This window comes from Acromyrmex echinatior, chromosome 19, assembly GCF_024713525.1.
Source record: "Acromyrmex echinatior isolate Ae372 chromosome 19, ASM2471352v2, whole genome shotgun sequence".
NCBI lineage: Eukaryota > Metazoa > Arthropoda > Insecta > Hymenoptera > Formicidae > Acromyrmex > Acromyrmex echinatior.
The window spans coordinates 5178855-5201812 of NC_141870.1; the positions used below are offsets into that span (position 1 = coordinate 5178855).

General features: G+C 35.9%; 1 protein-coding gene across 2 annotated transcripts in view; it reads left to right on the plus strand.

The window, feature by feature from the left end:
* LOC105149046 (beta-1,4-glucuronyltransferase 1) overlaps nucleotides 1-22958 on the plus strand; it is an 80510-nt gene that overhangs the window by 15427 nt on the left and 42125 nt on the right. For both annotated transcript variants that reach the window (XM_087416079.1, XM_011061182.2), the window contains exons 2-3: nucleotides 4269-5239; nucleotides 5657-5837. In XM_087416079.1, the coding sequence (XP_087272205.1) occupies nucleotides 4269-5239; nucleotides 5657-5837 (1152 nt within the window). The remainder of the gene's footprint in view (nucleotides 1-4268; nucleotides 5240-5656; nucleotides 5838-22958) is intronic.

Here is a 22958-nt window from a genome sequence, read left to right on the forward strand (position 1 = left end):
AACAATTTATTTCATCAATATTGCACCATCGCTGCAGTATTTATAATTAGATAATTTTACTCGCGTGGGAATTTTAAATTCGAATGGTCTGCATCGTCCTGTATTGAAAATTGAAACTAATTTGTTCAATTACTACATCTATGGATATAAACGTGTCTGGAGTGTCGGACAAGATCCGTTAAACTTATAATCGATTGGAGAAAGCAACAAAAACTTCGTTCTTATTCATGATTCCATATTTGCCTGCTGAGATAACACATAGGAATATCGCGGAAGTATCATCGTTCCCATTAGTTTTCCGTCAGCATCGGGTTGACGTACCGTCGCTGGATGCATCTTCGAATCGTCAAACATTTGCACTTGCCATATCCATCGAGTACAGCTTGTCCCGCGAGAGAAACGCGGCATGTAATGCGTTGCGGTATGCATACGTGCATTACACACACACACACACACACACACACACACACACAGGTATACGTAGATATATTCCGCATACAAGTTGTACCTCGCGAGAGAGCGTAACATCGCGCGTAGTAAAGAGAGTACATTACGCGCGCAACTCTTTCCGCACCCTAATGCATCCGATATCCGCTTTCCCAAAGTCGGTCAAGGCTCCTTCAGAAGATGCATTTCCACTTGAAACTTCCTTCCCGCGTTCGCGCTCGAAAAGACGACCACCGCACGTCCGAATAGCCCAACATTTGCCCGTCAGTGAAGAACCCGCAGGTCGATGCGGGAAGGTTGAGAGGTTCAGGAGAGAGGAAGAGAGAAATGGAAGAGGAGGAAGAAGCGGAAGAAGAGGAGGAGGAGAGGAATGATTTATATCCCTCGGGCGCGAAGATCTTACCTCGGGTGTTAGTTCCGCCGGTTGAACATCCAGATGGAAAGCGGGTGGGCATGGCACATGGGGCGGTGGCAAGGAAGGGTTGCTTGCGAAGTTCTTATCGGTGTGTATATAATTTTCGGTGGGGTTTGCAGTTAGTAGGTAACACCGCGCGGCTGCCCTTTGCCCTCGGCGTGGTGGGAACTTGCTGCGGTGGGATACTTACGACCGACGTTTACGCCGGGGATACAACACATTGTTCCCCCAAGGCACATTAGGTCGGATTTCCTAGCGTCGAGTGGTTGGCTGCGGTTTAGCGATTTTTGCGAGAGGGTCGCCGGCATTGGTGCGTTCGACTTCTCGGGGCGAGCAACTCGATACGCACTAGGTTTTAGTATCGCATTTCACCAGGAAACCTTTCTGGAGCAGTAAAGTAGGACAAGTCTCAGCTGAGTTCTCAAATTATTCATTACAGGGATAAAAATGTAAATAAAGAAATATGAAGCTCAGCTTTTAATTTACAATTGTGATTGTGATATAAAATCTCTTGAACGTTTTATAACTTTTATTATTTTTATGACTTTTTGTATTTATTAGTTTTGTGGAGAAAATAAAATACATTTATATAAACAAAATTTGAACGAAAAAATAACAGATGTTTCTCGTCTACTCTTTCGTCTTTTTTATTGCCTTTGGCATCCGTCGGTCTCGTTATCTTGTTATAAGACACAGATTTTTGCAATGGGGGCCTGTTAGCGGACTCACCGTAATTAGGTAAAGTAGTCCTTGTCCTTGCTCTGCACTCAACAGTCACAACAAACTGTTATCGGTAAGTTGCTCGGCAGTTTACTTTCGCCAGTGACCGAACCACTTCCATGAGTTTGTTTAAAAACAACGCCAGCCGTTGCAGTGTTATCGTAAGTTCTTCGCTTAGAATGTCCATCGCACTGTGAGGTATTTTCATAAAAACTTTCTAAAAAACGTGACTAAAAATATGAAAAATATGAAGTTGCAAATTTTGCGTTTTTAAAGTTGTGGATTTGTGTTTTTATCTCAAGTTTTAACTAGTAAGTTATGTATTATATTATTTTAATAATGAGTTTTAATATATTTGTGAGATATTATTTGTACAAATTATTTGACTTTAATTGATTGGCCAAAAAGAAAAACTTTTACACGTAAGAAAAATATTTTATTTCTATGATGAAAGAGAGATACACATACTTCCGAGTATTTTCAATTTGTTTGAATAAGATTATATTTTAATTACAGTTATAAAAATATTTTATATTTGGATCTTTTATATGATAATATTCATTCAACATTTTAATTCTGACGTAGTGTTTGGCCGATATATTCATAGTCTTATATTTAAGACCGTTTTAAATTCAGACTTAAGATGTCACATAAATCAATCATAGGGAGAGATCCATATTAATATTATAATATCTTTTTATTAGAAATTACTTAAAATCGTCTTGAAACTATGGACTATGAATACTGACTTATATTATAATCAAACTCTTATCACCATTAGATAAATTTTTTTAATTCTACGACATTGCTTCTTACATATTTTTTTACAATTGATCGTTTTTAGATATTTTAGGGTTTTCAGACTTTTTTTTTAAAGGATTCATGGGTTAGTAAATTTTTATTTTTATGTAAACTTTTTCTGTATACGTTTAGCGTACAAAAAATATATTAAGTGACATCCATATTACATTTACTGCTAATTTTAAGAGAATGATGAATAACGTTCTTTACAGTCTTGCCATTATTTCGCTACGGATATAAAATATTTTCAATTCAAAAGTGAAATATTTAAAACATATGTTGCATCGTTTTTTCTTTGTTTTTGAACAAAAATTATGCTTTTGACCATGCTTTTCTGAAATTGCCCCAATGTGTGCCGCGGTAATCTCCCTATTTATAGAAGAGAGCGAAATATCCCCAGTTTAAACGCACCCTCGCTTGGCTTTCTTGACTTTCCTCGCAAATACGCGCGAAGGATATAATCCGATTACACGTTTTGATACGTTCAGAGATGGTGTAGAACAACGTGTGCGTGCTTGACTGCATTTTGCCTGGTGTATTTTCCTGCCGTTTGCTTTAGTCTCGCGTTCTAGTCACAGGAACGATTCTTTTGGATTTCAAAGCTAATCATTTATCGAATTTATAGCAGCTGCACAATTAAACAACAAAATATTGAATTATATTTTTTCTTTTATATGTGTATCTTATTTGAAAAATTTATCTTTTATTGAATTATTCCGTTAAACATGATGCGTTTTTCTTATAAATTTATCTGCTGTCAATAAACGATAAATTTTGTATGAACTCCAACTGTTTTTGTAAACAACTCGCTTGATTCGGTGTAATTTAGCGCCTTTCTCGAAACGTTAGTTCGCCACCGGCTAATACAAGATTCTCGTCATTATACAGCGGCTTCATCTCTCGCCGCGGGTTTATCCCTCGCTTTATTCCTCTCACGTATCTCTATGAAATTATTCACGCTGGCCGGCGACACATTGTGCCTCGCGGTTCTAGAAGAATAAGTGGTGAACATAAAACGCGAACAACGAAGCTACTCCTCGGCCTTCTTAACTGGAACACGTTGTGACGAGAACACATGATATTCGCCTCACGATTATTTTCTATGTTTTCAGCAATTTTATTCCTTTCCTCGACTAGAAAAATAATAATTCGGTGATAACTTGCGTCCTTATGGCAGAGTTTGTATAGTTATCGTCGCATATATTATCGCTTCGCTTTATTACCGAGATTGGTATCATTCTGGTGAGTTTTATTCTTGATGTCATAGTCTTTTGTATTTGAGATCGTTTTAAGTACAGTTTGAAGGCATCATAAACCACATAGCTGTATAAATTATATAGCTGTTATTATATAGCTGTTAATATTAGCATTAAGACAATATTATTTAAGATGGTCTTGAAATAAGGATTATGAATATTGGCCTCGCGAAAAAGAGAAGATAATATATAAAATATACATAAAATATATTAATTAAAATAAGTCTTTCTTTAATTCTATAAAATCAAAATTCTTATAATTGTCGATCAGAATTATTTTTGTACATCTTCGAAGTCAAAGTGTGAACTTTTTCTTCCTAAAATGATATCCATGCGGAAAGATCGATTTGCTAAAGTACGTAAATATTTAGCCAGATACAAATCTGAAAATTTTGTTAGACTATTAAAATAATTACCCCAAGTTGACTGTTGGAACGTCAAAACTTTTTGCAACATTGCTCAACTGTACTTGAACATCTTATATAATTATTTCAATGATTCAATTATTTTTAGATCTGTATCCAAGTAAATTCTTAAATACTTTAGGCAAAGTCGTTTTTTCCATACAGTGCCCGCGTAAAACAACGTGGGCGATGAACAACTAGCTGTAAGTTTGTTTTTTCTTGTAGCTGGGATGCCGGCCATGGAATCTCAGTTTAACGAGCGTGATCATCCTGGCGCTGTCGAACATGCTGCTGACGTTCCTGCTGTTGCAATCGGAGACTTGCGCGCCAGAAGCGATCCCGCGGGAAGTGGAGATGAACGCCGTCACCGAGTGGAATCTCGGCACTCTCGTCAAGCACGAGCAACAATCAGAATGCATCACGCAGGATTACCAGCCCGCGTCACCTGACGCTAACAGTCTCAAGCTGGACATAAAGCTCGGTAGATGGGACGCCCGGCGGATGTTCCGGATGTATGACTCGGTGCTGGTCGGCAGCAGGTTCACGGAGCTTTCGCAAACCTATCGGGTGTGTCTGGCTACCCAGAGCTCCGTGGAAAAATTACACTCACTGGTACAAGTCGCCTTGCATTGGACCGGCCCGATGTCCGTAGCGCTTTATGCCGCCGGTGATGAAGAATTTGAGGTGTTGCAGCGTTACCTGGTGTACCTGAGGAGGTGCTACGAATCTATTAGAGAGAGAGTGATTTTCTCTCTTGCCGTGCCGAAAATGCGAACGCCCAAGAAGCAGCCGCGCGTTTTCGAACTGCCGGACCGTGTCGATTGTGCCAAACCGGAAGCTACCCTCAACGAGTTCATGAGCCGCGTGCCCAATGAGCAGACCAATTGGCGGATACGGAATGTATATCCGCAGAATCACATGCGGAACCTGGCGCGCAAAAACTGCCAGACGGACTATGTGTTTTTAACGGACGTCGACATCGTCCCGAGTTTCAATCTGACGGTCGTGCTCGACGAGTTCCTTAGGAACGACAACTGTGATAAGTGCGCCTATGTAATACCCACGTACGAGTTGGACACGCGCGTGAGGTTTCCTCCAAATAAGACGGAGTTAATTAGGCTCGCCACGAAAGGCTTGGCCAGGCCTTTTCATCAGAAAGTCTTTATACATAATCAGTTTGCCACGAATTTCACGAGGTAAATGACACTTTATATCAATTATTGTAATTAAACGTCAATTAATATTACATTAGCTCTTTATAAATTTCTTGAAATTATGTTCGCTATAATTAATTGGAAACAATTAAAATACTAATCAATTTAATACCCGTTGATTGAAATTGATTAAATGCTCAACAGACTATAAATTCATAATGGTTTTTTTTACGACAAGTTGCATTATTTGTACTTTAGTAATAATTTGTTAATAATAATTTTACCATCATTTAGAGATTGTATTTTTATAGTTAATAATTTAAACAAAATTATATGGCATATATATGTATATAATTTTGTGTATATAAAATGTGTATATAAAATATAAAATAGTCTTGTGGATGAGACTCTTGGTATAAATATTTAGTCTTTTTATTTTACAGTCTTTTTATTTTATAGGTGGCTACAGGATGTGTCACCGAACCATGTGCATCACGAAAATGTCAAGACTGGTAAGGTGTACATTAGTCATGATGTGACGAATTTCGAATTCCTTTACGAGCCTTTTTACGTAGCGAAGGATATCGTTCCGCCCCACGATGAGAGGTTTATGGGATACGGATATACAAGGAATACCCAGGTACGCGACATTTCCTAAGATAACGTAGTTCTTTTTTTCTAGTAGCACACTCACCATCTACGTGACGAATGCATTAATGGTGATGTGAATCGAAAATTCAATTTTGTTCCCGAACATGAGATAACATAAAATAATACGTAAGTTTACATTCGATTCGAGTAGGTTGATGAATGCAGTTCTTTCCTTTAATGTATGAAAATACTCGTATTCGGGAAGATAAACTCAGTGGATGTATCAATGTATAAAAAAACTTATGGCTATTATTTATGAAACATATTGAATCTATTAGCAGCGATATAGATAGAACAGTTTGAATTAAAAATGCTCCCCCGGCAACATTATCGTCAATATTCTTCCCTATGGAAAAGCAGAAATGAATGATAAAGATCATAAATGGCTCAGATACGAATGTATCCATGATAATTGCACGGATATACATCGCATATGAGCGTGTATTTCATCAAGCGCGACCGGTTTATTCCGCAACGTCGGAGAGATAAAAAGTGTTACATCGAAAATTAATATACTTTTCGGGATATTAGTAGGATTAGCGGATAAATGGCAATAATGGAACCGGCAGCTACTGGTCATTACTACCTTTCTACGCTTCTCTGTAAATAGTCAGCATAAATCACACTAAAAGATGTACATTTTGGGATATTAACGATAAAAGCGGGATACCCTGCGTACATATATTCCCGTTTCATCAACCGAAAGAGAGAGAAAGAGAAAGAGAGAGAGAAAGAGAGAGATGTGTTCTGGATTACGACATTTCGCTAACTCGACGACGCGGCAAACCGTGCTACGGGAAAATCATCAATGCGGATGTAGTGGCTATAAAGTTACATATGCCAACGAGGGAATATTAGTGAGATCATGACGCGAGCCAGGAAAAACGGCTAAAAAGGATCTCAACATGCGACGAGTAGCAAACTAGAATGAGCGTATCCCATTGCGCACGTCGCGCGGGACATTAATTGAATTATATATTATCATTGCCGCGGCGTTATCGGACGATGGAGGCTCGTTTTGCGGAACGGACATTATTCAATTTAAACTTGATGCATCTCTGGCCGTGTAATCGAAGGTTTGCATATCGGGACGTTTGCGCGTCGCGTGAACCGCAAATTGCGTTCGCTAATGTACTTTTCAGGCATGTCATCCTCACGCGAATTACGAAGATTCGCAAATTTCTTAGATCGATAACGCCGAACTTTGAAACTTTATTACGTAATGTCTCGTAGCGAATCACGCAGCTTCGATAGCTTGAAATGAGGAAAATTTATTTCAGTCTAAAATTAAAAATGAAAACAGAAAAATTATATTCGTATTTGCATGAACAGAATGGTTTTACTGAAATATTAAAAATTTAACTAGATATAGATTTAAAAATAGTTTTGTTGGAATTATCAAAGTTATTATTTATATAGGACGATCAAGTTGATTGCTAGAATATCAGTAAAAACAACTGACATTCTAGCAATCAACATTATTTATCATGCTTGAGTTTTCTGTAACATCATTATTTTAATAAAATAAAATTTTCAAACTTATATCTATCTACATTTCAAGATAATTCAATAAAATATATTTTTTTTCATATATGTTCCAATTTCCACTTTCCGAAATCTAATCATAAAGTTCTTTCTGTATTTATTTAAATAACTCAGTTTTTGGGATGTAATGCTTTTGCCTTGCTATATTATTTGTATGTATTTTATGTTTTAATAACTATTATTAGCATTTGGTACCTGAGCCACTAGCGAGCCATTAACATTGATATAGAAATTCTCAGTGTTTGTGCAAGTTCAATAATTTATGTAAGTGACTATATCTGAATTTATTATTTATTTATTCAATTTATTACATACAGTAACGTTTGAGTAATCGAACAGTTAATGAACATGCCAATATGATAATATCTATGGTTCGTCCAATCATATTTATAACATGTAAGTTATATTTTTAATTTAACTATTGTTTTTTAATATAAAATACAATAGTTAAATAGTTCATTTAATTTAAACGTTTGTTCAGCAAATCGAGCAATTTGATGCAAAGTTGTTCGCTGGAAAATATATTCATCTGACCATTAATATAAATATGAGACATTGTAATTATTAAAGCTTGCGAATTATTTATACTGAGGAGGATTCAAAACGCGGATCGAAATGTTTATTTATGGTATATATTCTTTTAAATATTATAAAATAAGAAATTCGTACACCATGTACTCTCTCTGACTCAGATTATAGGTTTTATACATACAATTGATTTAAACAATTCAGTTATTTAAACGATTCTGTGAGAGAAAGAGGTCACGGTGACTAAAATTACAGCGATCTTTAAAATGTTATTTGTGCCAAAAACCACAAAACAAACGCGAGAACCTTTCCGCTTCCAGTCCATATATACGGAGCATTGTATTCCTCTGAACATATAAATGTTCTTTTGTGGCATGCGGATCCCACATTGTTTTGACAAGAAAGTACGACAGTACCGACCGCTTCCGACTCTACGACGGAAATAACGAAATTCCATCGCACGGCAAAAATCCGAGCGCGATGAACGTGCACAGCTGCAAAACGAACACATGAAGTACACGCAACGGCAATAAAACAGGCGTAAAATCTACGTACGTATGATATTGGCACAACTGCATTTGTGCAAGGAAATTTTATGGTCTGGGACATTCGCCGATTTTTTCTTCTCCAGATGAGATAGTTAATACATTCAGTGACAAATGCACTGAGAAGTCCGTTTGGTCGAATCAACTGATCTCTCGTTTGAATATGGACAATAAAATATGGGCAATAAACTTAGTCGAAGCTAAAAATTTGATTATTATAATATTTTACTTATTTCTGATAATATAGATATTATCACTATATAATATACTATATTATAGGATCATATATGTGACGACACAAACTATAGAAATCAAAGTCTTAAATGGTTTAGTTGGAGCTTAATGCTTGTATAATTCTTGTATAAATTTATATACAATACTGTATGTAGTCTTCAGAAACGCGCGCTGAAATGATTTTTCGGTCTTGAAACGCTAACTCTACTAAACTATCGCAGTAATATTACGAGTTAAATTGATTAGCATTTTAACAAATTTTTGATGCTCATTCGCATCTTCGAAACGATCTTAATAATATATGATATTAAAATCTGTAAATAATTAATTCTTATTGCGAAAAATATTACCCAAATCTCTTGCATTCCGTGCAAGCGTCCTAAGCCTTTAGACTACCGAGGCCTTAGTAATATTCTTTGCAATAATTGGCATATGAAGGAACAACGTCTCTTTAGGCGACGTAAATAAACAATATAATATATTATAGGATCGTATATATGTGATAACACAAACTACATTTATATGTCGGTGACCTACGTGACGTAAATGAAAAGTTGAGTACTGATCACGGTTATCATCACAGTGAATGCGTTAAATCATACTATTTTAATGGCGTAAGTGAAAAGATGTTTCTTATTACAGAAAAATTTAATCGTCAAATATATATTAAAGTGTATGTGTCGCAATTAGGAGTGTTAGGATGATACTATCAGTCGTGAGATCCTTGTTGTGATAATGATGATGGTGGTGGCGGTGGTGCGGCCGGCATTACACGCGCTGGCGGATATCGGAAGTACGTACTCGTACATTGATACTCGCGTCTCTCCTCTGCGGTTCCTGTCTCACATCTATTCCCTGTGGAGAAATGAGAATGAGTACCGTCTGTTTACCTTCTCTTTACCATCTCTGTAGTCAATTACCAAAGTTTCCACTCATTTCCGTTGTATATTTAGAGAAAGATGTTTGGTATTCGTGACTATAATTGCACGATAAAATAATTATAGCTAGAAGCTCCATTTTTATAATTACTACTGCTATAATGTTAGTAATAGTTATTATACTTACAGAGTTTTACAAAAAACATAGTTGACACCGAAAATGACTATAAATTCTAGTTAAATTGTGATAGTTGCAACCATTTTTTTCTCTCAGTATACGCAACGCTCAAGCTCAGTTGCCTCGTTCTTTCAGGAACGCAACGTGTGACCGCATTCTTCACACGCTTTAAAAATTCTTGTTCTCTGCTATTCTCTTTCATTTTCATTATAAAAATTTTTTTTTACACGAATAAATCTTTTAACATTTTTTCATTTAGCTGTGTATGTCAGAGTTTCTGAATCTTGTACTATTTCCAAAATGTAATCAATTTGATCAATTCTACTCAACGTAAATTTACAATTGCAGTTGACGTCTTTTCTGTTACCTCGCCGCATATAGACGTGAGTCTCTCGTGAGAATATATAGCCGCCATTATATAGCCGGACCGATTTTATTTTGCATTAATTAATCTTCGGCTGTTTACGTATACAATACGCTAGGACAATGCGGTATGCGCCATAATTACGATGCAATTATGTCGGTTTTCCAACTCGCTTCGATTGCCCGGTAAAATGAGCGAGTTAATTGCCGATCGATTCGTTAATTCTCCATACCGATCCCCGTGTAGCCTTTGTCCGGCCGCGAGCGAGAGCTTAACGTTCCCCTTCTTCCTCCCCCTCATACAACCTTCAATTACCCATCGATGTACCGAGTACCGAGCGATTGTCGACGTGGCCAATATAAAGGATTTGGCCCCTGACAATGTATGGCACGTGCTAGTCCTGTTCGCTCGCGACTCTACATTGGCGATCGATTCTGTCATCGTCGATTCGACACGCCATTCAGCGTAGTCCGACCTGGCGGGATTCTTTATTGTCGTGTTTATCGAGTGCACCGATCGCGCCGGCACGAACCGCCCCGGCTTGATATCTCATCAGACTGGCGTTATCGGATTGATTTCGACACCCGGGGCTGGCGCACCGCGATAAGCGAGATAAGCCTGGCGTGGAAGGCGTCAAAGTGTAGAGGAACAGAAATAAAAATCGGAAAATAATGAGCATATTTCGCCATGTATTTTTAAAGCGTATATCTCGAATTATAATTAGTTTGGATTGTGATTTTTATAAAATTTAATAATTTGAGGACTTTGTTCAAATTAAAATTATATAATAAGAGGAGTGATATATAATAAGAGGAATTGATACTACTATAGCAGATTTTGAGGAGGAATATAATGCAATGGTGATTCTACTCAAGTATAAACTCATCAGGGCGTTGAAAATTATCATTAAAAGTTATTTTTCGATCAGTCTAATCAGTCACGTCGATTCAGTTTAACGTCAAAATGATGTTATCGTGTTCTGTTTGGATATGAACAGGTACATTTTTTATTTGTAATAAAGTGATATGTTAAAATCATCATTTTAACTTTCATATGGCGTCCAAATAAAGTCATTTTGACTTAGTATTATCAGCTTCACGAACTACGAAATAACACACTTTCATTCACGATATGAATAAAAAATGGCATCGATGTTATCTGATGTTTCATTTCTCGGCCTATTATTGATTAGTAGCTCAAATTAATTTATAATGACATTGACTGGAGGACGCCAATGTGAGTGTGTAGACAGTCATTGTTATGAGAAAAGCACCAAAACGTGACGTGAACATACCGCAAGTGACTGCGGTGATTAAGTCTCTCTCTCTCTCTCTCTCTCTCTCTCATATCCCCTGGTCGGCTTTCCGCCACTATTGATAAGGGTACAAAAAGTGCCAAATCGTTATATGTAAGCTTAGAGCCTCTTCAGGGAACGGAGACTCGCTTATTGTATCACATTCACTAAGTAAACTTTCAGTAAACTTTCTTAATTCTCAAAGTCGGTATATTGGACCCATGGTATAAATACAAGGGCTATGCTTTTGCGCATAGTAACGCTAGATGACCAATGAGAATTGCAGTCTGACTACGTCATGATTACATCATCATTACGCGGCAAATCAAACGGTTAAAAATGAAATAAATCATGGTAGCATCAATAAGGAGTGCCTTCTGAATTACGCACAAAAAAATGCATGATGCATCATTTGTCTTTGTTGTTCAATGAAGAATAAAAAAAGATAAAATAATGCATCATGCGCTTCACTGCACAAGCAGACATTGCAGAAAAAATTTTAATTTAACAATAGCTAACTGTTTTTGCAAGAGGACACACAGAATTTTCACAATGTTTGCGTATAGCTATACCACTCACGCAATATCAAGCGGCTTCAAAACCACGATGGTGGCAGCCATCATGGCAGAGCCATATTTCAGCTGGCCAAAGTGCTCCAAACGTCACCGAGATTGAATTATCACGAATGTGACGTAGGCAGGCTGTTGCGCAGAAGCCTTCTAAATTCGTCCACCGGATGAGCATACTCTTGTATTTATACTATAATTGGCCCTACAGTTTAACGCCAAATCCGAATGGCGAAATGCGAAAAATCGCTATACGAGGTGCAGGTGGGATCAAACCCAGATTCACAGATCGCGAGTCAATCGCACTCGGCGTCTCGGTGATTAAGTCAGAAACGAGATAACTTGTCCTAGACACTTCAACGCAGCAGACATTCCGCGATTTCGTCGGGACCGGAATAAATCAAAGACGAACCAGCACGAGTAAAATGATTCCCGATTGCCTGAACCGGTTGCGGTGGCTATTTCGATTGTTTACGATTCACACACCGAAAATCATGGGACATAAAGAAATTTAACGCTTGTTGTAGATGTAAAAGTACAAACGACGAAACAAAGATACGAGGAAAACAAATCGAAATTAATTTTTCGCAAAACGCTGAATTTATGAAGAAGACCGAGTGTTATTTCAAACCTGATGCTCATGCTGTCTAATTTTTCCTAGTGATTAAAATGATCAATATATTTACAGAGTTATATACACGCGACGTGCGTGGACGAATTATTTTGCATGCGATTCGTTAATGCTTGATCCGGCTTTCGGCATAATTTATTTTAGCTTAATTCGTTCGATCATACCACGTTAATTTTTGATGTAATACTCTTTCGCGTCAGAAATGATTCGCCGATTTCGTAAATAGATATTTAATACGGGATTAAATGATGCTGAATAAGTAAATTTTATTTTATTTCACATTACGCGTATTTAAATTTACATTTTGCAGCAAAGTGCCGAGCAAATTAACCTGCGAATTCAAATTATTAGCGCATATATCAAGCGCCATACAGCGCAGTGACTGCATTTCATAATGCAAATTCGATAATGGAGTAACAAAAATCTTATTCGACTTTCGAGTATGCGAGCGTGTCTCTGTATCGATATTATTTTAATGCTTTCATGCGTTTAATTATTTCGACGCATCTCTGGCGCGATCTTTTTCCGCTAATCATTTTATCATAATTAAATCGGGGCGAAAGTGATTTTCAATTAGGCTGTTCGGGTATTCCGCGCAGCATGTCGGTAGTCAACGATCCAATTCGATCCAAAGGGTATCCGTAATTTAGCGGCTAATTCTCTCGTGGAAGATCAATGGCTCGCGGCTCGCAGGCATCGTATAACAAGCGGCAATTTAAGTGTCTCGCAGGATAATGCAAGTTCTCTCCCTCGTACGAAAGGATCGATCGGCTTAACCGTATCGCACGAAGCTCATGTAACCGGAATATTGCCGTATCTAACCGACCAAAAAGGATGTACAGTTTTTATAAACTTTTTTAATATTTTACATATACACTGTTGGACATTAAAGGAGCAATGATAATTCACTTGAGTTAAATAACATTTTATTATTTTTAACTTTTATGTGTCAAAAAATGTCAATCAATCCATTTTGTGATTGAATTGGCTTAGGTAGTACGAAGTAAACAATGTGTATTTAGTAAATAATAAACTAAAAGAAACAATTAATTAATTATTAATTTATTAATTTATTATGTATCATAATTTAGTATAAATTAATTTAATAATTTAAGTAATAGGAGCAATGGCTATAAAAATAATTAAAAACAACTCGAATTGTGGGTATAATTTGACATTATGAATTTAACAGTATACCGTTGTGGCGACTCGCCATCAGAGGTCCATCCAGGTCGGGACTCGTTCGGATTCGCGCGAGCATCGCAACCCTTTAAATAGAACGCGAATTCCCTTTAAATAGAACATCAATCTAAATTCATTCCAGGCGTCTAAGGCAGAGCCCACACTACATCGCCTTACTGATAAGTCTAATAGTGTGGGACCGGGACGAAACGCCGTGGCCAATCAAAAGCTTCGAGTCAGGCCTCCCTTAGTGAACACGAATATCATTTTCCATACAGACACCGTGAAAATATCTTCGATTTTAATTCTCTTGAAATAACGTCGAATTTATCTAAAATTAAACTGGCCTTCAATTTCGGATTCCACTTAAGCGTCATCAGAGAATGAATAAGAACTTTGCGTTCCATTCTCTTTTGCCTCTCGCTGCTTTAATTCTGTGCCAAGCTGCACCGGTGTCCCCTTAATGCTGAGAAGATAAGTGGAGGCGCCATACGACGACGGGACACGTCGTATTCGCGGGGATTTACGTCGACGTGCGATGGCATAAAACTCAATTATCAGATTTAGCTCGCGGCTTACTGCCGCGTAGCCAGCATATTACTCGGCGATGCCATTTGGAAAAATTATACGACCCTGTTTACCGTCGCCCGTTCCTACTTTATGTCGGCATGCGCCGGCACGTCTTCATTTTAATACGTGTCACTTCTTTGCGCGCTTTGCGTTCGACGAAACACACACGTTTTCTGTTCGGTGAGAGATCCGACGTTATCCGAAAAGTGCCACTCGCGGCTTTGCCGTTCTGCGACGGATATTATTCAGCGTTTCGAATCACGACTATGGATGTACCGTCGCAGAAATATGGGATATCCGACTGTCGAGCTGTCGAAGTTGCCATGGCATTATATTGGCGTCATATCTAAATCGAGCGAGACGATTCGATAAAGAGAAATTTGTGGAAGAAGCGCGTTATAATTGTAATTAAACGAATATGCAGTAATATTTGTAATGAACAAACTGAGCCCATCATTTGAATGTATTTTAGTTTATATTGTTGAATATTTTTGTCTTATAAATTTTTCTCAGGTCAATTTTTCTCTTTTATAATACAATTGGACACGGGGAAACAAAATTTTGTTGGAAACTAAAAAATATATATACGCAATGCAAAATATTTTAATTTATTTTAGCATCCAGTTTAATTTCCAATAAAATTATTTTATTATACAAATTTATATCTAGTAAATCCGGTAAATTTTTAGATCTTTCAGCAAAATTGTTCTCTCCGCGTGCTAATTTAACTGATATGTAACACATATATGGGAAGATTGCATTACTTTACAAAAGATATATAAGAATGAAGAATATTTAGATGTGTTATACTCGTAAATAATTATTTTAAGAATTTTATGTATATACAGGATAAATTGTGGAAATCGTGATACAACCGACAAGAGAGTGATTTTACATGAAAAAAATAAGTTGAAAACGTAGAATTTTATATGAAGCTTTGTTTCCAGATAACATTTTCAACAATTTATGAAGTAAAAATTCATTGTGTGCAAATATCCTATTTTATTGTGTATTCTCCATTACTTGACATAATAAAAACAAGCAGAGCAATCTACAGCGAAATTTATTAAATTGGAATAGAAATCTGCGAATATTTAAAGATTTGATTTTTTCAAAAACAAAGCCTTATATAAAAAAATTTCTTATTTTTTTCTATTCTATGTTTTCTTATTTTTTTCATATAAAATCTTTTTCTCGATCTATAATTTTCCTAACATTTTATACATATACGATTACTCAAACTCATATTGAATGTTCAACATTCAATGTTAAAAAACATTGAAAAAGAAAAACATTTAATATTGTATATTTGAAGTATTTTTATGAAGTAATTGTAAGGATTATTTTTAAAATAATAACAAGGATTATTCTGCGGAACGGAACTTGCGGACAAACTGGCGACCAAATTAAAGAGAGTCGTTGCGGTTTACGCGAACTAGAGAAATTGGCATGGGTTTCTCAATGAGATTACGTCAACAAAGCTAAACCGTTGGTACGCAATGATTTCGCTGAACCACCCGAAACACGTCGGTACGTAAGGAATTCGCAGCGAGCTATGGGGGTTCTTGAATATCAAAGGGACACTCTGTCTTTGAATTTCGAGCATCGGGATGCCACGAAATCCTTCTGCAAACGGTGAGGATTGAGTCGCGCAGCTTGCGCCGGCGCTGATTTTAGTCAATATAACAACATAGTAATTACGTCACGTCTAATTTGCGAGATACATGACGTGGCACAACCCGGTATGCATTCCGTTGCTTAGGTTGTGACACGTAATGTATTGTGTGCGGCGACGTTGCAGGCAAACTAAACCAAACTTAATACTTCAATCATAATGAAGAAACGTTTGCGTTACGCAGTATATGCCATCTACGAATGATTAAGTTACGTATTTTCAAAAGCTTTGAATGTAGAGAAACTATAATGTTAGCAATAAGATATTCTTATACTTGAATAAATGCGATCGTGTAATCCTATCATCTTTTCCATTATGAACAGATTACAAATGAGACAGTAATACGTTTAAAAATATACAATTTTTGAAGTCATATAATACAAATTCAATATTCTCATTTCTTTTGAGCAATTTAATACGATTCCAGTTTTCGTGACGTCCAAAGCTATCTGACGTTTCGATTAGCAAAGGTAATAAAATATGTTGGATATTACAATACATTATACGTAACGCTGCATACTGCATAGGATGTCACCTGGTGGCAGTCGTGCAACGACTTTTCCAAGAGAAATCGAACAGGAGTTGCCGTGACGATGGAATGAAATAAAGAGCGTGAACTGTCAGCATGGTGTCAGGATCGTAATGGTCCGCAGCGATGATAGTGACACCGTCCATTCGATACCGAAGCGTGAAATTAACCCGGGCGCATTTCCCCCAGGTACCAGGAACGTAAGCTTGTCCTACGCGCGACATGCAATTCCATTTTTTGCGAGAGAGCGAGATGTACCACGTTCACGTTTCCGCTAGTTGTAAAATTTTAACTCACTGCCGTGTGTTTGAACGTATGTACCTCTTTCATTCCGGACGTGGCAATGCTCTAACGCGAAATAAATAAAACGCCAAATGAAAGCCGCGAGGCACGTTTATTAATCGATACAAGCGATTGTTACTATAAATTATTTTTTCAAAATCATGTATTGTATAGAATTTACGTAAATATTGTAGGGTAACTCCGGCAAATACGCCGCGCTGGGATTTACGCCGCAGAAGTCAGAACAAATAAAAGGGGTGGGGGTAATTTTCCTGCAACTATCTCTGTTACATGCCTTTATGTATAAGAAATATATTAGAAATGGAAACAATAAAAAATTTCCAATTTATTGTGGTACGATTTCAACTTCTTATTGTTAATATTAATGAAATTATTGTTGAATCGATTTGTCACTGTGTTAAGTAGTACCATCATAAATTATAATTTATATAAAATGATTACTGGACGTGCAAAAGACTTAGTGATTATTTTGTGATACATAAGTGTAGAGGAATAGTAAAACATTTTGTATAAAAAAATATAAATACTTTGCTTTTGTATTCTTTGTTTATTTTATAAGTTATTGTGTCATTTTTATTTATATTTATATTATTTGTAAATTTTTTTATGAGCCGTACATATCCTCCCCTATGATTAGCCGTATATCCTCCCATCCCTATGGAATATACGGCAAAAATGTAAGGGTTTAGAAAAGTGTATTTTTTAATATGAAATATAAATATTTCAGATTTCTAATATTGTTTTCATATTAGTAGACAGTACAAAGTTTTTACTGATATAGTTTGTTCACTTTAAACATACTAAATAATATTTAATAAATTAAGTTTTTGATACAGCGTATATATCGAAGTTACCCTATAAGATCTATAAGACATACACACATATAAAATATATCGCTCTTTTATTTAAAAAGTGATATAATTTAAAAAAAATGCGAACGATATTATTGCAGTTTATTAGTGATGACTTTTTATTTCTTTCCAGTGTTTGATATGCTTACCGTATTATAATACCGTATTATAATAACTGTGGAATGCATATATTGTTTAAGGTTAATATCATTATATATTTTCGATGATTTTGATATAGGAAAGAATAGAAGAATTACGAATCTAAAAGATAAGCTAAATAAATTGATTATTTATCAATTATAGAAATCTTCATTCAAAATTTATATTGTAATAATTAACATTTATTATGTATTATCGATTTTTTTTCATCAAGTTATTCAACGGTGAAGTAAAAATGACTCTTTTAGTTCAACGTTGAATAACTTGACGAAAAAAAATTGTACGGAGCTTCGTAAAAAAAATGAATTAAAGGTAAAGATTCGCTCTTTCAAATGATGTAAATCTCATTTGTGTACAATTTTTAGTCCACTCCGTGGAACTCCGCAAATTTCATAAAAATTTTTGAGATCTGATATATCTTCATTTATGTTTGTGTAACTTCATAAAATCTTCATGAGACCGTTTTTTAAAGTAGCGATCTGAAAAATAAAGGTTTCAAGCTGTAAGATGCTTTTTTAAACATTTCGATACGATGATTTTCGACGAAGTTATTCTATCTTGAAATTTACCTATTTTTGCAGAGTGTTGCGTTAATTTTGTTGGCCAGTGTATTTTTTCCGGTCAAATAATAATTTCTTATTTCATTAGAAAAAATAGAAATAAAATTATTCTTTTACATACAAAATAATACAAGTAAAAATATCTTATTTTATAATTAATTGCGTATCATCTACATAGATGCAAGACATCATATTTTATTTGTTGTAACTATAAAGTGTATAATAGCAGTAATATGTTCTCTGTATGCCGTCGCACGTACTTACAACTATGTGGTCCGATTATCTGACGCGCTATGCAGATGCATATATGGAAATGCACACCCGTGATTAACGCAAATACAAACCGCGCCGTGTTGGTGACTGCAATATTCTGTGTTATCATTCGAAAGCCGCAAACGGTTACCTTATCTCCCATTAAAGCGACTGTATATTATCTCTAGCCTAAAAAAAAATGATTTTTCTTTTCATTATAACAGCACAAAGTTATTATTATATGCGTGTACCTACTATTCTCTTTCTCATTTTTCTTTACGTTTCTTGTATAGCTATGAAATTTAATAATTTTTTATGCATTAACAATAAAAATTATTATTATTCATAAACTATAAATTTCTAATCTTGATAATCAAAGAGCGGTTATGAAAATTATTAAATTCTCTTCTCGTTTATTCTTTCTCTTTTTATTTTCTAACTATTAATTTTTGTTCGTGAAAAATATGCATGAATAATAACGATATTTTGAGAGAAAGAGCTAAACGCTTCTCATATGCTTGTTAAAAGGGTCATCACGAAACGCACAGAGCAGAAGATAGATTTATGTGGATAATATATTCCATGCTTCTTGCATAATACCTTCTTCTCTGCCTCCCGTGTGCTCTCGGTTTATCCATTTTTTACGCACACACGGCACCGTCATGACCGCCCTTTGAGTCCTTTGAGCCGCGCCAGAAGAGAGATCGTGCGTCGAGTTCCGCAAATTGTTCATCCCGCCGCGGCCGCAGAAAAGTTACAACGAGCCGCTTCGCTTTCGCATCCTTCCGGGAGCTTTGACGTGTATTATGCGTTATCGTGCGTTTGCGGAATGTTTCCTACTTGGCCACGTAACATCGACGACGCGATGGCAGTCGTCGATGTCACGCTGGTTACGCACGATGGTTCGAAGGGCTCGTAGCGCGGAATTCCCGTAGAGAGCAAGTTTTACGGAAAGCACGTCGGGTTTGTGTCGCGTTTTCCTCTCGTTTCGTATATTAAGTATATATAGCTACGTCGGCCGTACATGCGTCGTGCACTGTACATCATTAATGCCGCGGTACATGTATTATCCAATAATTGTCGCGATGACGAAAGTTTCGCGTGGAAACAGAACGTGCGGCGTGCATTCGCAAGCGATATCAGAGCTCGCATAAGTTCAGCAAACATCATTACGCCCGCGACTCTGTAACGAATGTGAGGCCGCGGGGTTTGTTAATTAAGAAGATACGTCAGCCCGCTCGTGTTGTTTAATGCAATCTGTTCCCCGGAAAACCCTCGACAAACAGTTGGTCGTCCTCTCTCCGCAACTCGGGTACGCGCGAGACGTGCACTTTAGCCGCCTCCGCAAGAATGTGATCTGCGCGCGAAACTGAAAGGAATTTATTATCTGTCCAATTAAGACGGATAATTATGCAGCCGTGTCCGCCACTCTGGCTTTGCGCTAGCTTGTTAGTTGTATAATTCATGCGGGTACGTCATGTATTCGTTTTGAAACCATCACGGATCAGACTTTTATCATTTCTCATTCGAATCGCGTGCTCTTAAAAATACGACGCCGTAATTACGTTTTTATTTAAAACTTTTCCCCCCCGTTATTACACTTGTATCTCGATGAAATTTCCATCTTTAAACACATATTATCCTTGTATTATCTTGTATACCTTATATAAAAACATTTTTACACATTATTACCAATCATACACGGCAAAGAGTAAGAACAGATTTTCTAAAGTACCTTTAAAAATTTAGCTATATACAGATTTGAAAACAATTTTGTCAGAATTTCATCAAAATAATTTTGTATAATAGGATCTGAAACTGATTGCTAAAATATCAAAATTTTTTTCACCATGCTTGAATTTTCTACATAAATTTTTTAATCCAACAAAATTTTCAGATTTGTATTCGAAATTTTTAAATAGTTTAGCAAACTTTTTTTCCGTATATGTATAAAATAAAACTTACACGGAAAAAATGATTTTGTTGAAAAATCTGAAAATTTAGCTACAGATGAAAATAAATTTGTTTGAACCAAAATAATTATACAGAAAACTTAAATTAGTTGAAGTGTTGAAACTTTTAGTAGCTAAAGTGTTAAAACTTTTTATGGTATTGCTCATCGTGCTTGAGATTCCTACGTAATTATTTTAAATAATTCAACAAAATTATTTTTGGACGTGTATTTAATTAAATTAGATACTATAGCATTCGTTCTTACCATATTTAAATCTCGTAGTAAAATTCGTCTATAGACGGAACGATAATTGCTCATTAATCATTTGAAATGCTTTAAAAAATACAATTCCTCATTACGCGTAACTTCGTTACATTACACGAGCGCTCCGTCACCCTTCTGTCATGTTCGCGTCGTATCATGTTAGGTGCTTTCACGGCAATTGTGCGGGACCGGACTCGCCCGAAGAAGGAAATCGATGCGGGTTATAAATGAGAGCTCGTCTCGCCGATCGCGGAACGTACAATATATGTTTTGGCAGTGTCAGCACTGTAGTAACGTGACGAATTGTGTGTATCCATCGCGACACGTACGCGGAGACAATTCTGGGGGCGTCATGGCGTCTGTCGCACGCATGTCGCGCCATCATTATGTATAATTATTCACCGGGCCACGTCTACAAGATCTAGAACATGGCAGATTAGATTCTGTCCATCAATTTCATCCGATGATATAATCCACGTGCACTGCTATCCCCTGCTTTGTTGTATTAACTAACAATATTCCTGCCCCATAATTAATACCATTATTTGTCATCCGCTCAATACGTTTCAATTTTGATCCATCATTTAATTTCTAATGCGATGAAGATCTAACTTAGCGCTAAGTCCGCTTTCTGCGTTTTTGAACAAACGTGATATATTGAGTTGATAAAAAAGTTTTCTCGGTTTTGTCAGGTGATAAACGTCGCTTTAATGTATGAACATTTTCTTTTGTTTTAGCAAATGCATTCATAATCTAACAGCTCATATATCAATGTGTCTAGTGAAAAAGTATCAAAATGAATAGAATTTACTGCTTGTTATAAAAGATTATAACAATGGAAGATTAAAAGACACATTTTTGTCATATTATGTTATAAAGGTAAAAACGCTATGCAAATCTCGAAATGATACATGCAGTGTACGATGAAGAGATAGTGTGAAGGTCGCATGTGTCAATTTTAGTTTGCAAAGTTCCGTGTTGAGAATTTCTCTGTTGAAGACAAGTTGTACTATTAAAAATTTCATGAAATTTAATGTACTTTTAAGTTACACAATTTGAATTTAATTTTATGACATTACATTACATTTAATGTATTTATAACAAATATATTTGTATATATGTACATGAAAAATGTATTTTTCATCAAACTTTATGAAATTTATGAAATTTAATTTAAACGTTCATTACATTTAAGTATAACTACTGTAATTTAGTTTTCAGTTAAATCATTTATTACTTTTAATTTCATTTATAATTTTATTTATACCACGAGCTTCATTTACATGTAAAGGAAGCATTTCTATAATAATAGGCCAATTACAGTAGATGATAATGAAATCAAGACTTCATCAAAAATAATTCGCATCAAATCATTCAAGATATCGCAAAAAAGCTTAGAATATCTAAATCGAGTGTTGAAAGTCACTTGCACAAATAAAAAATGGGAAAACTTTTTGGTCAATTCAATATTTTGAGCGTCTTATACTCATAATGAATAACGATATACAATCGGATATATTTTTGTGTACCTTTTTTATTATATCTTTATTTATAAAAATCTAAAAAGTAGAATCAACTACTTCATTGAAATATTATAAATATAAAAAGCATGTGTATGCGAGGAGAATAGCATATTTTTGTGGATAAGAGTCAAATAATCACGATTCAAATAATCACGATTTTACAATAAATACCGAATACAATGTTTAGAGTAACGTCTGTCGAAACAAAATAAGGAAGCAAATTGAAGCGAGTTTACGATACTTGTGCCTAGCTTTCGATAGTGAAATGCATCGTTACGTGGAGGTAGAGAAGGGTCACTCGATATGAGATCAATCGCTTCCGATGAGGATGCATCTCGGTTGCACATATATATATATATATATATATATATATATATATATATATACACAGATGTATTCGCCGTACATTGTTACATGCGATTATTCACGAAAGCGCGCATTCAGACCGGAGGAGAACGGACGAACCGGATCTCGTCCGTTAGATCTGTCTGGCTTGTCCCGGATGGCAAACCGAGGGCGAGATTA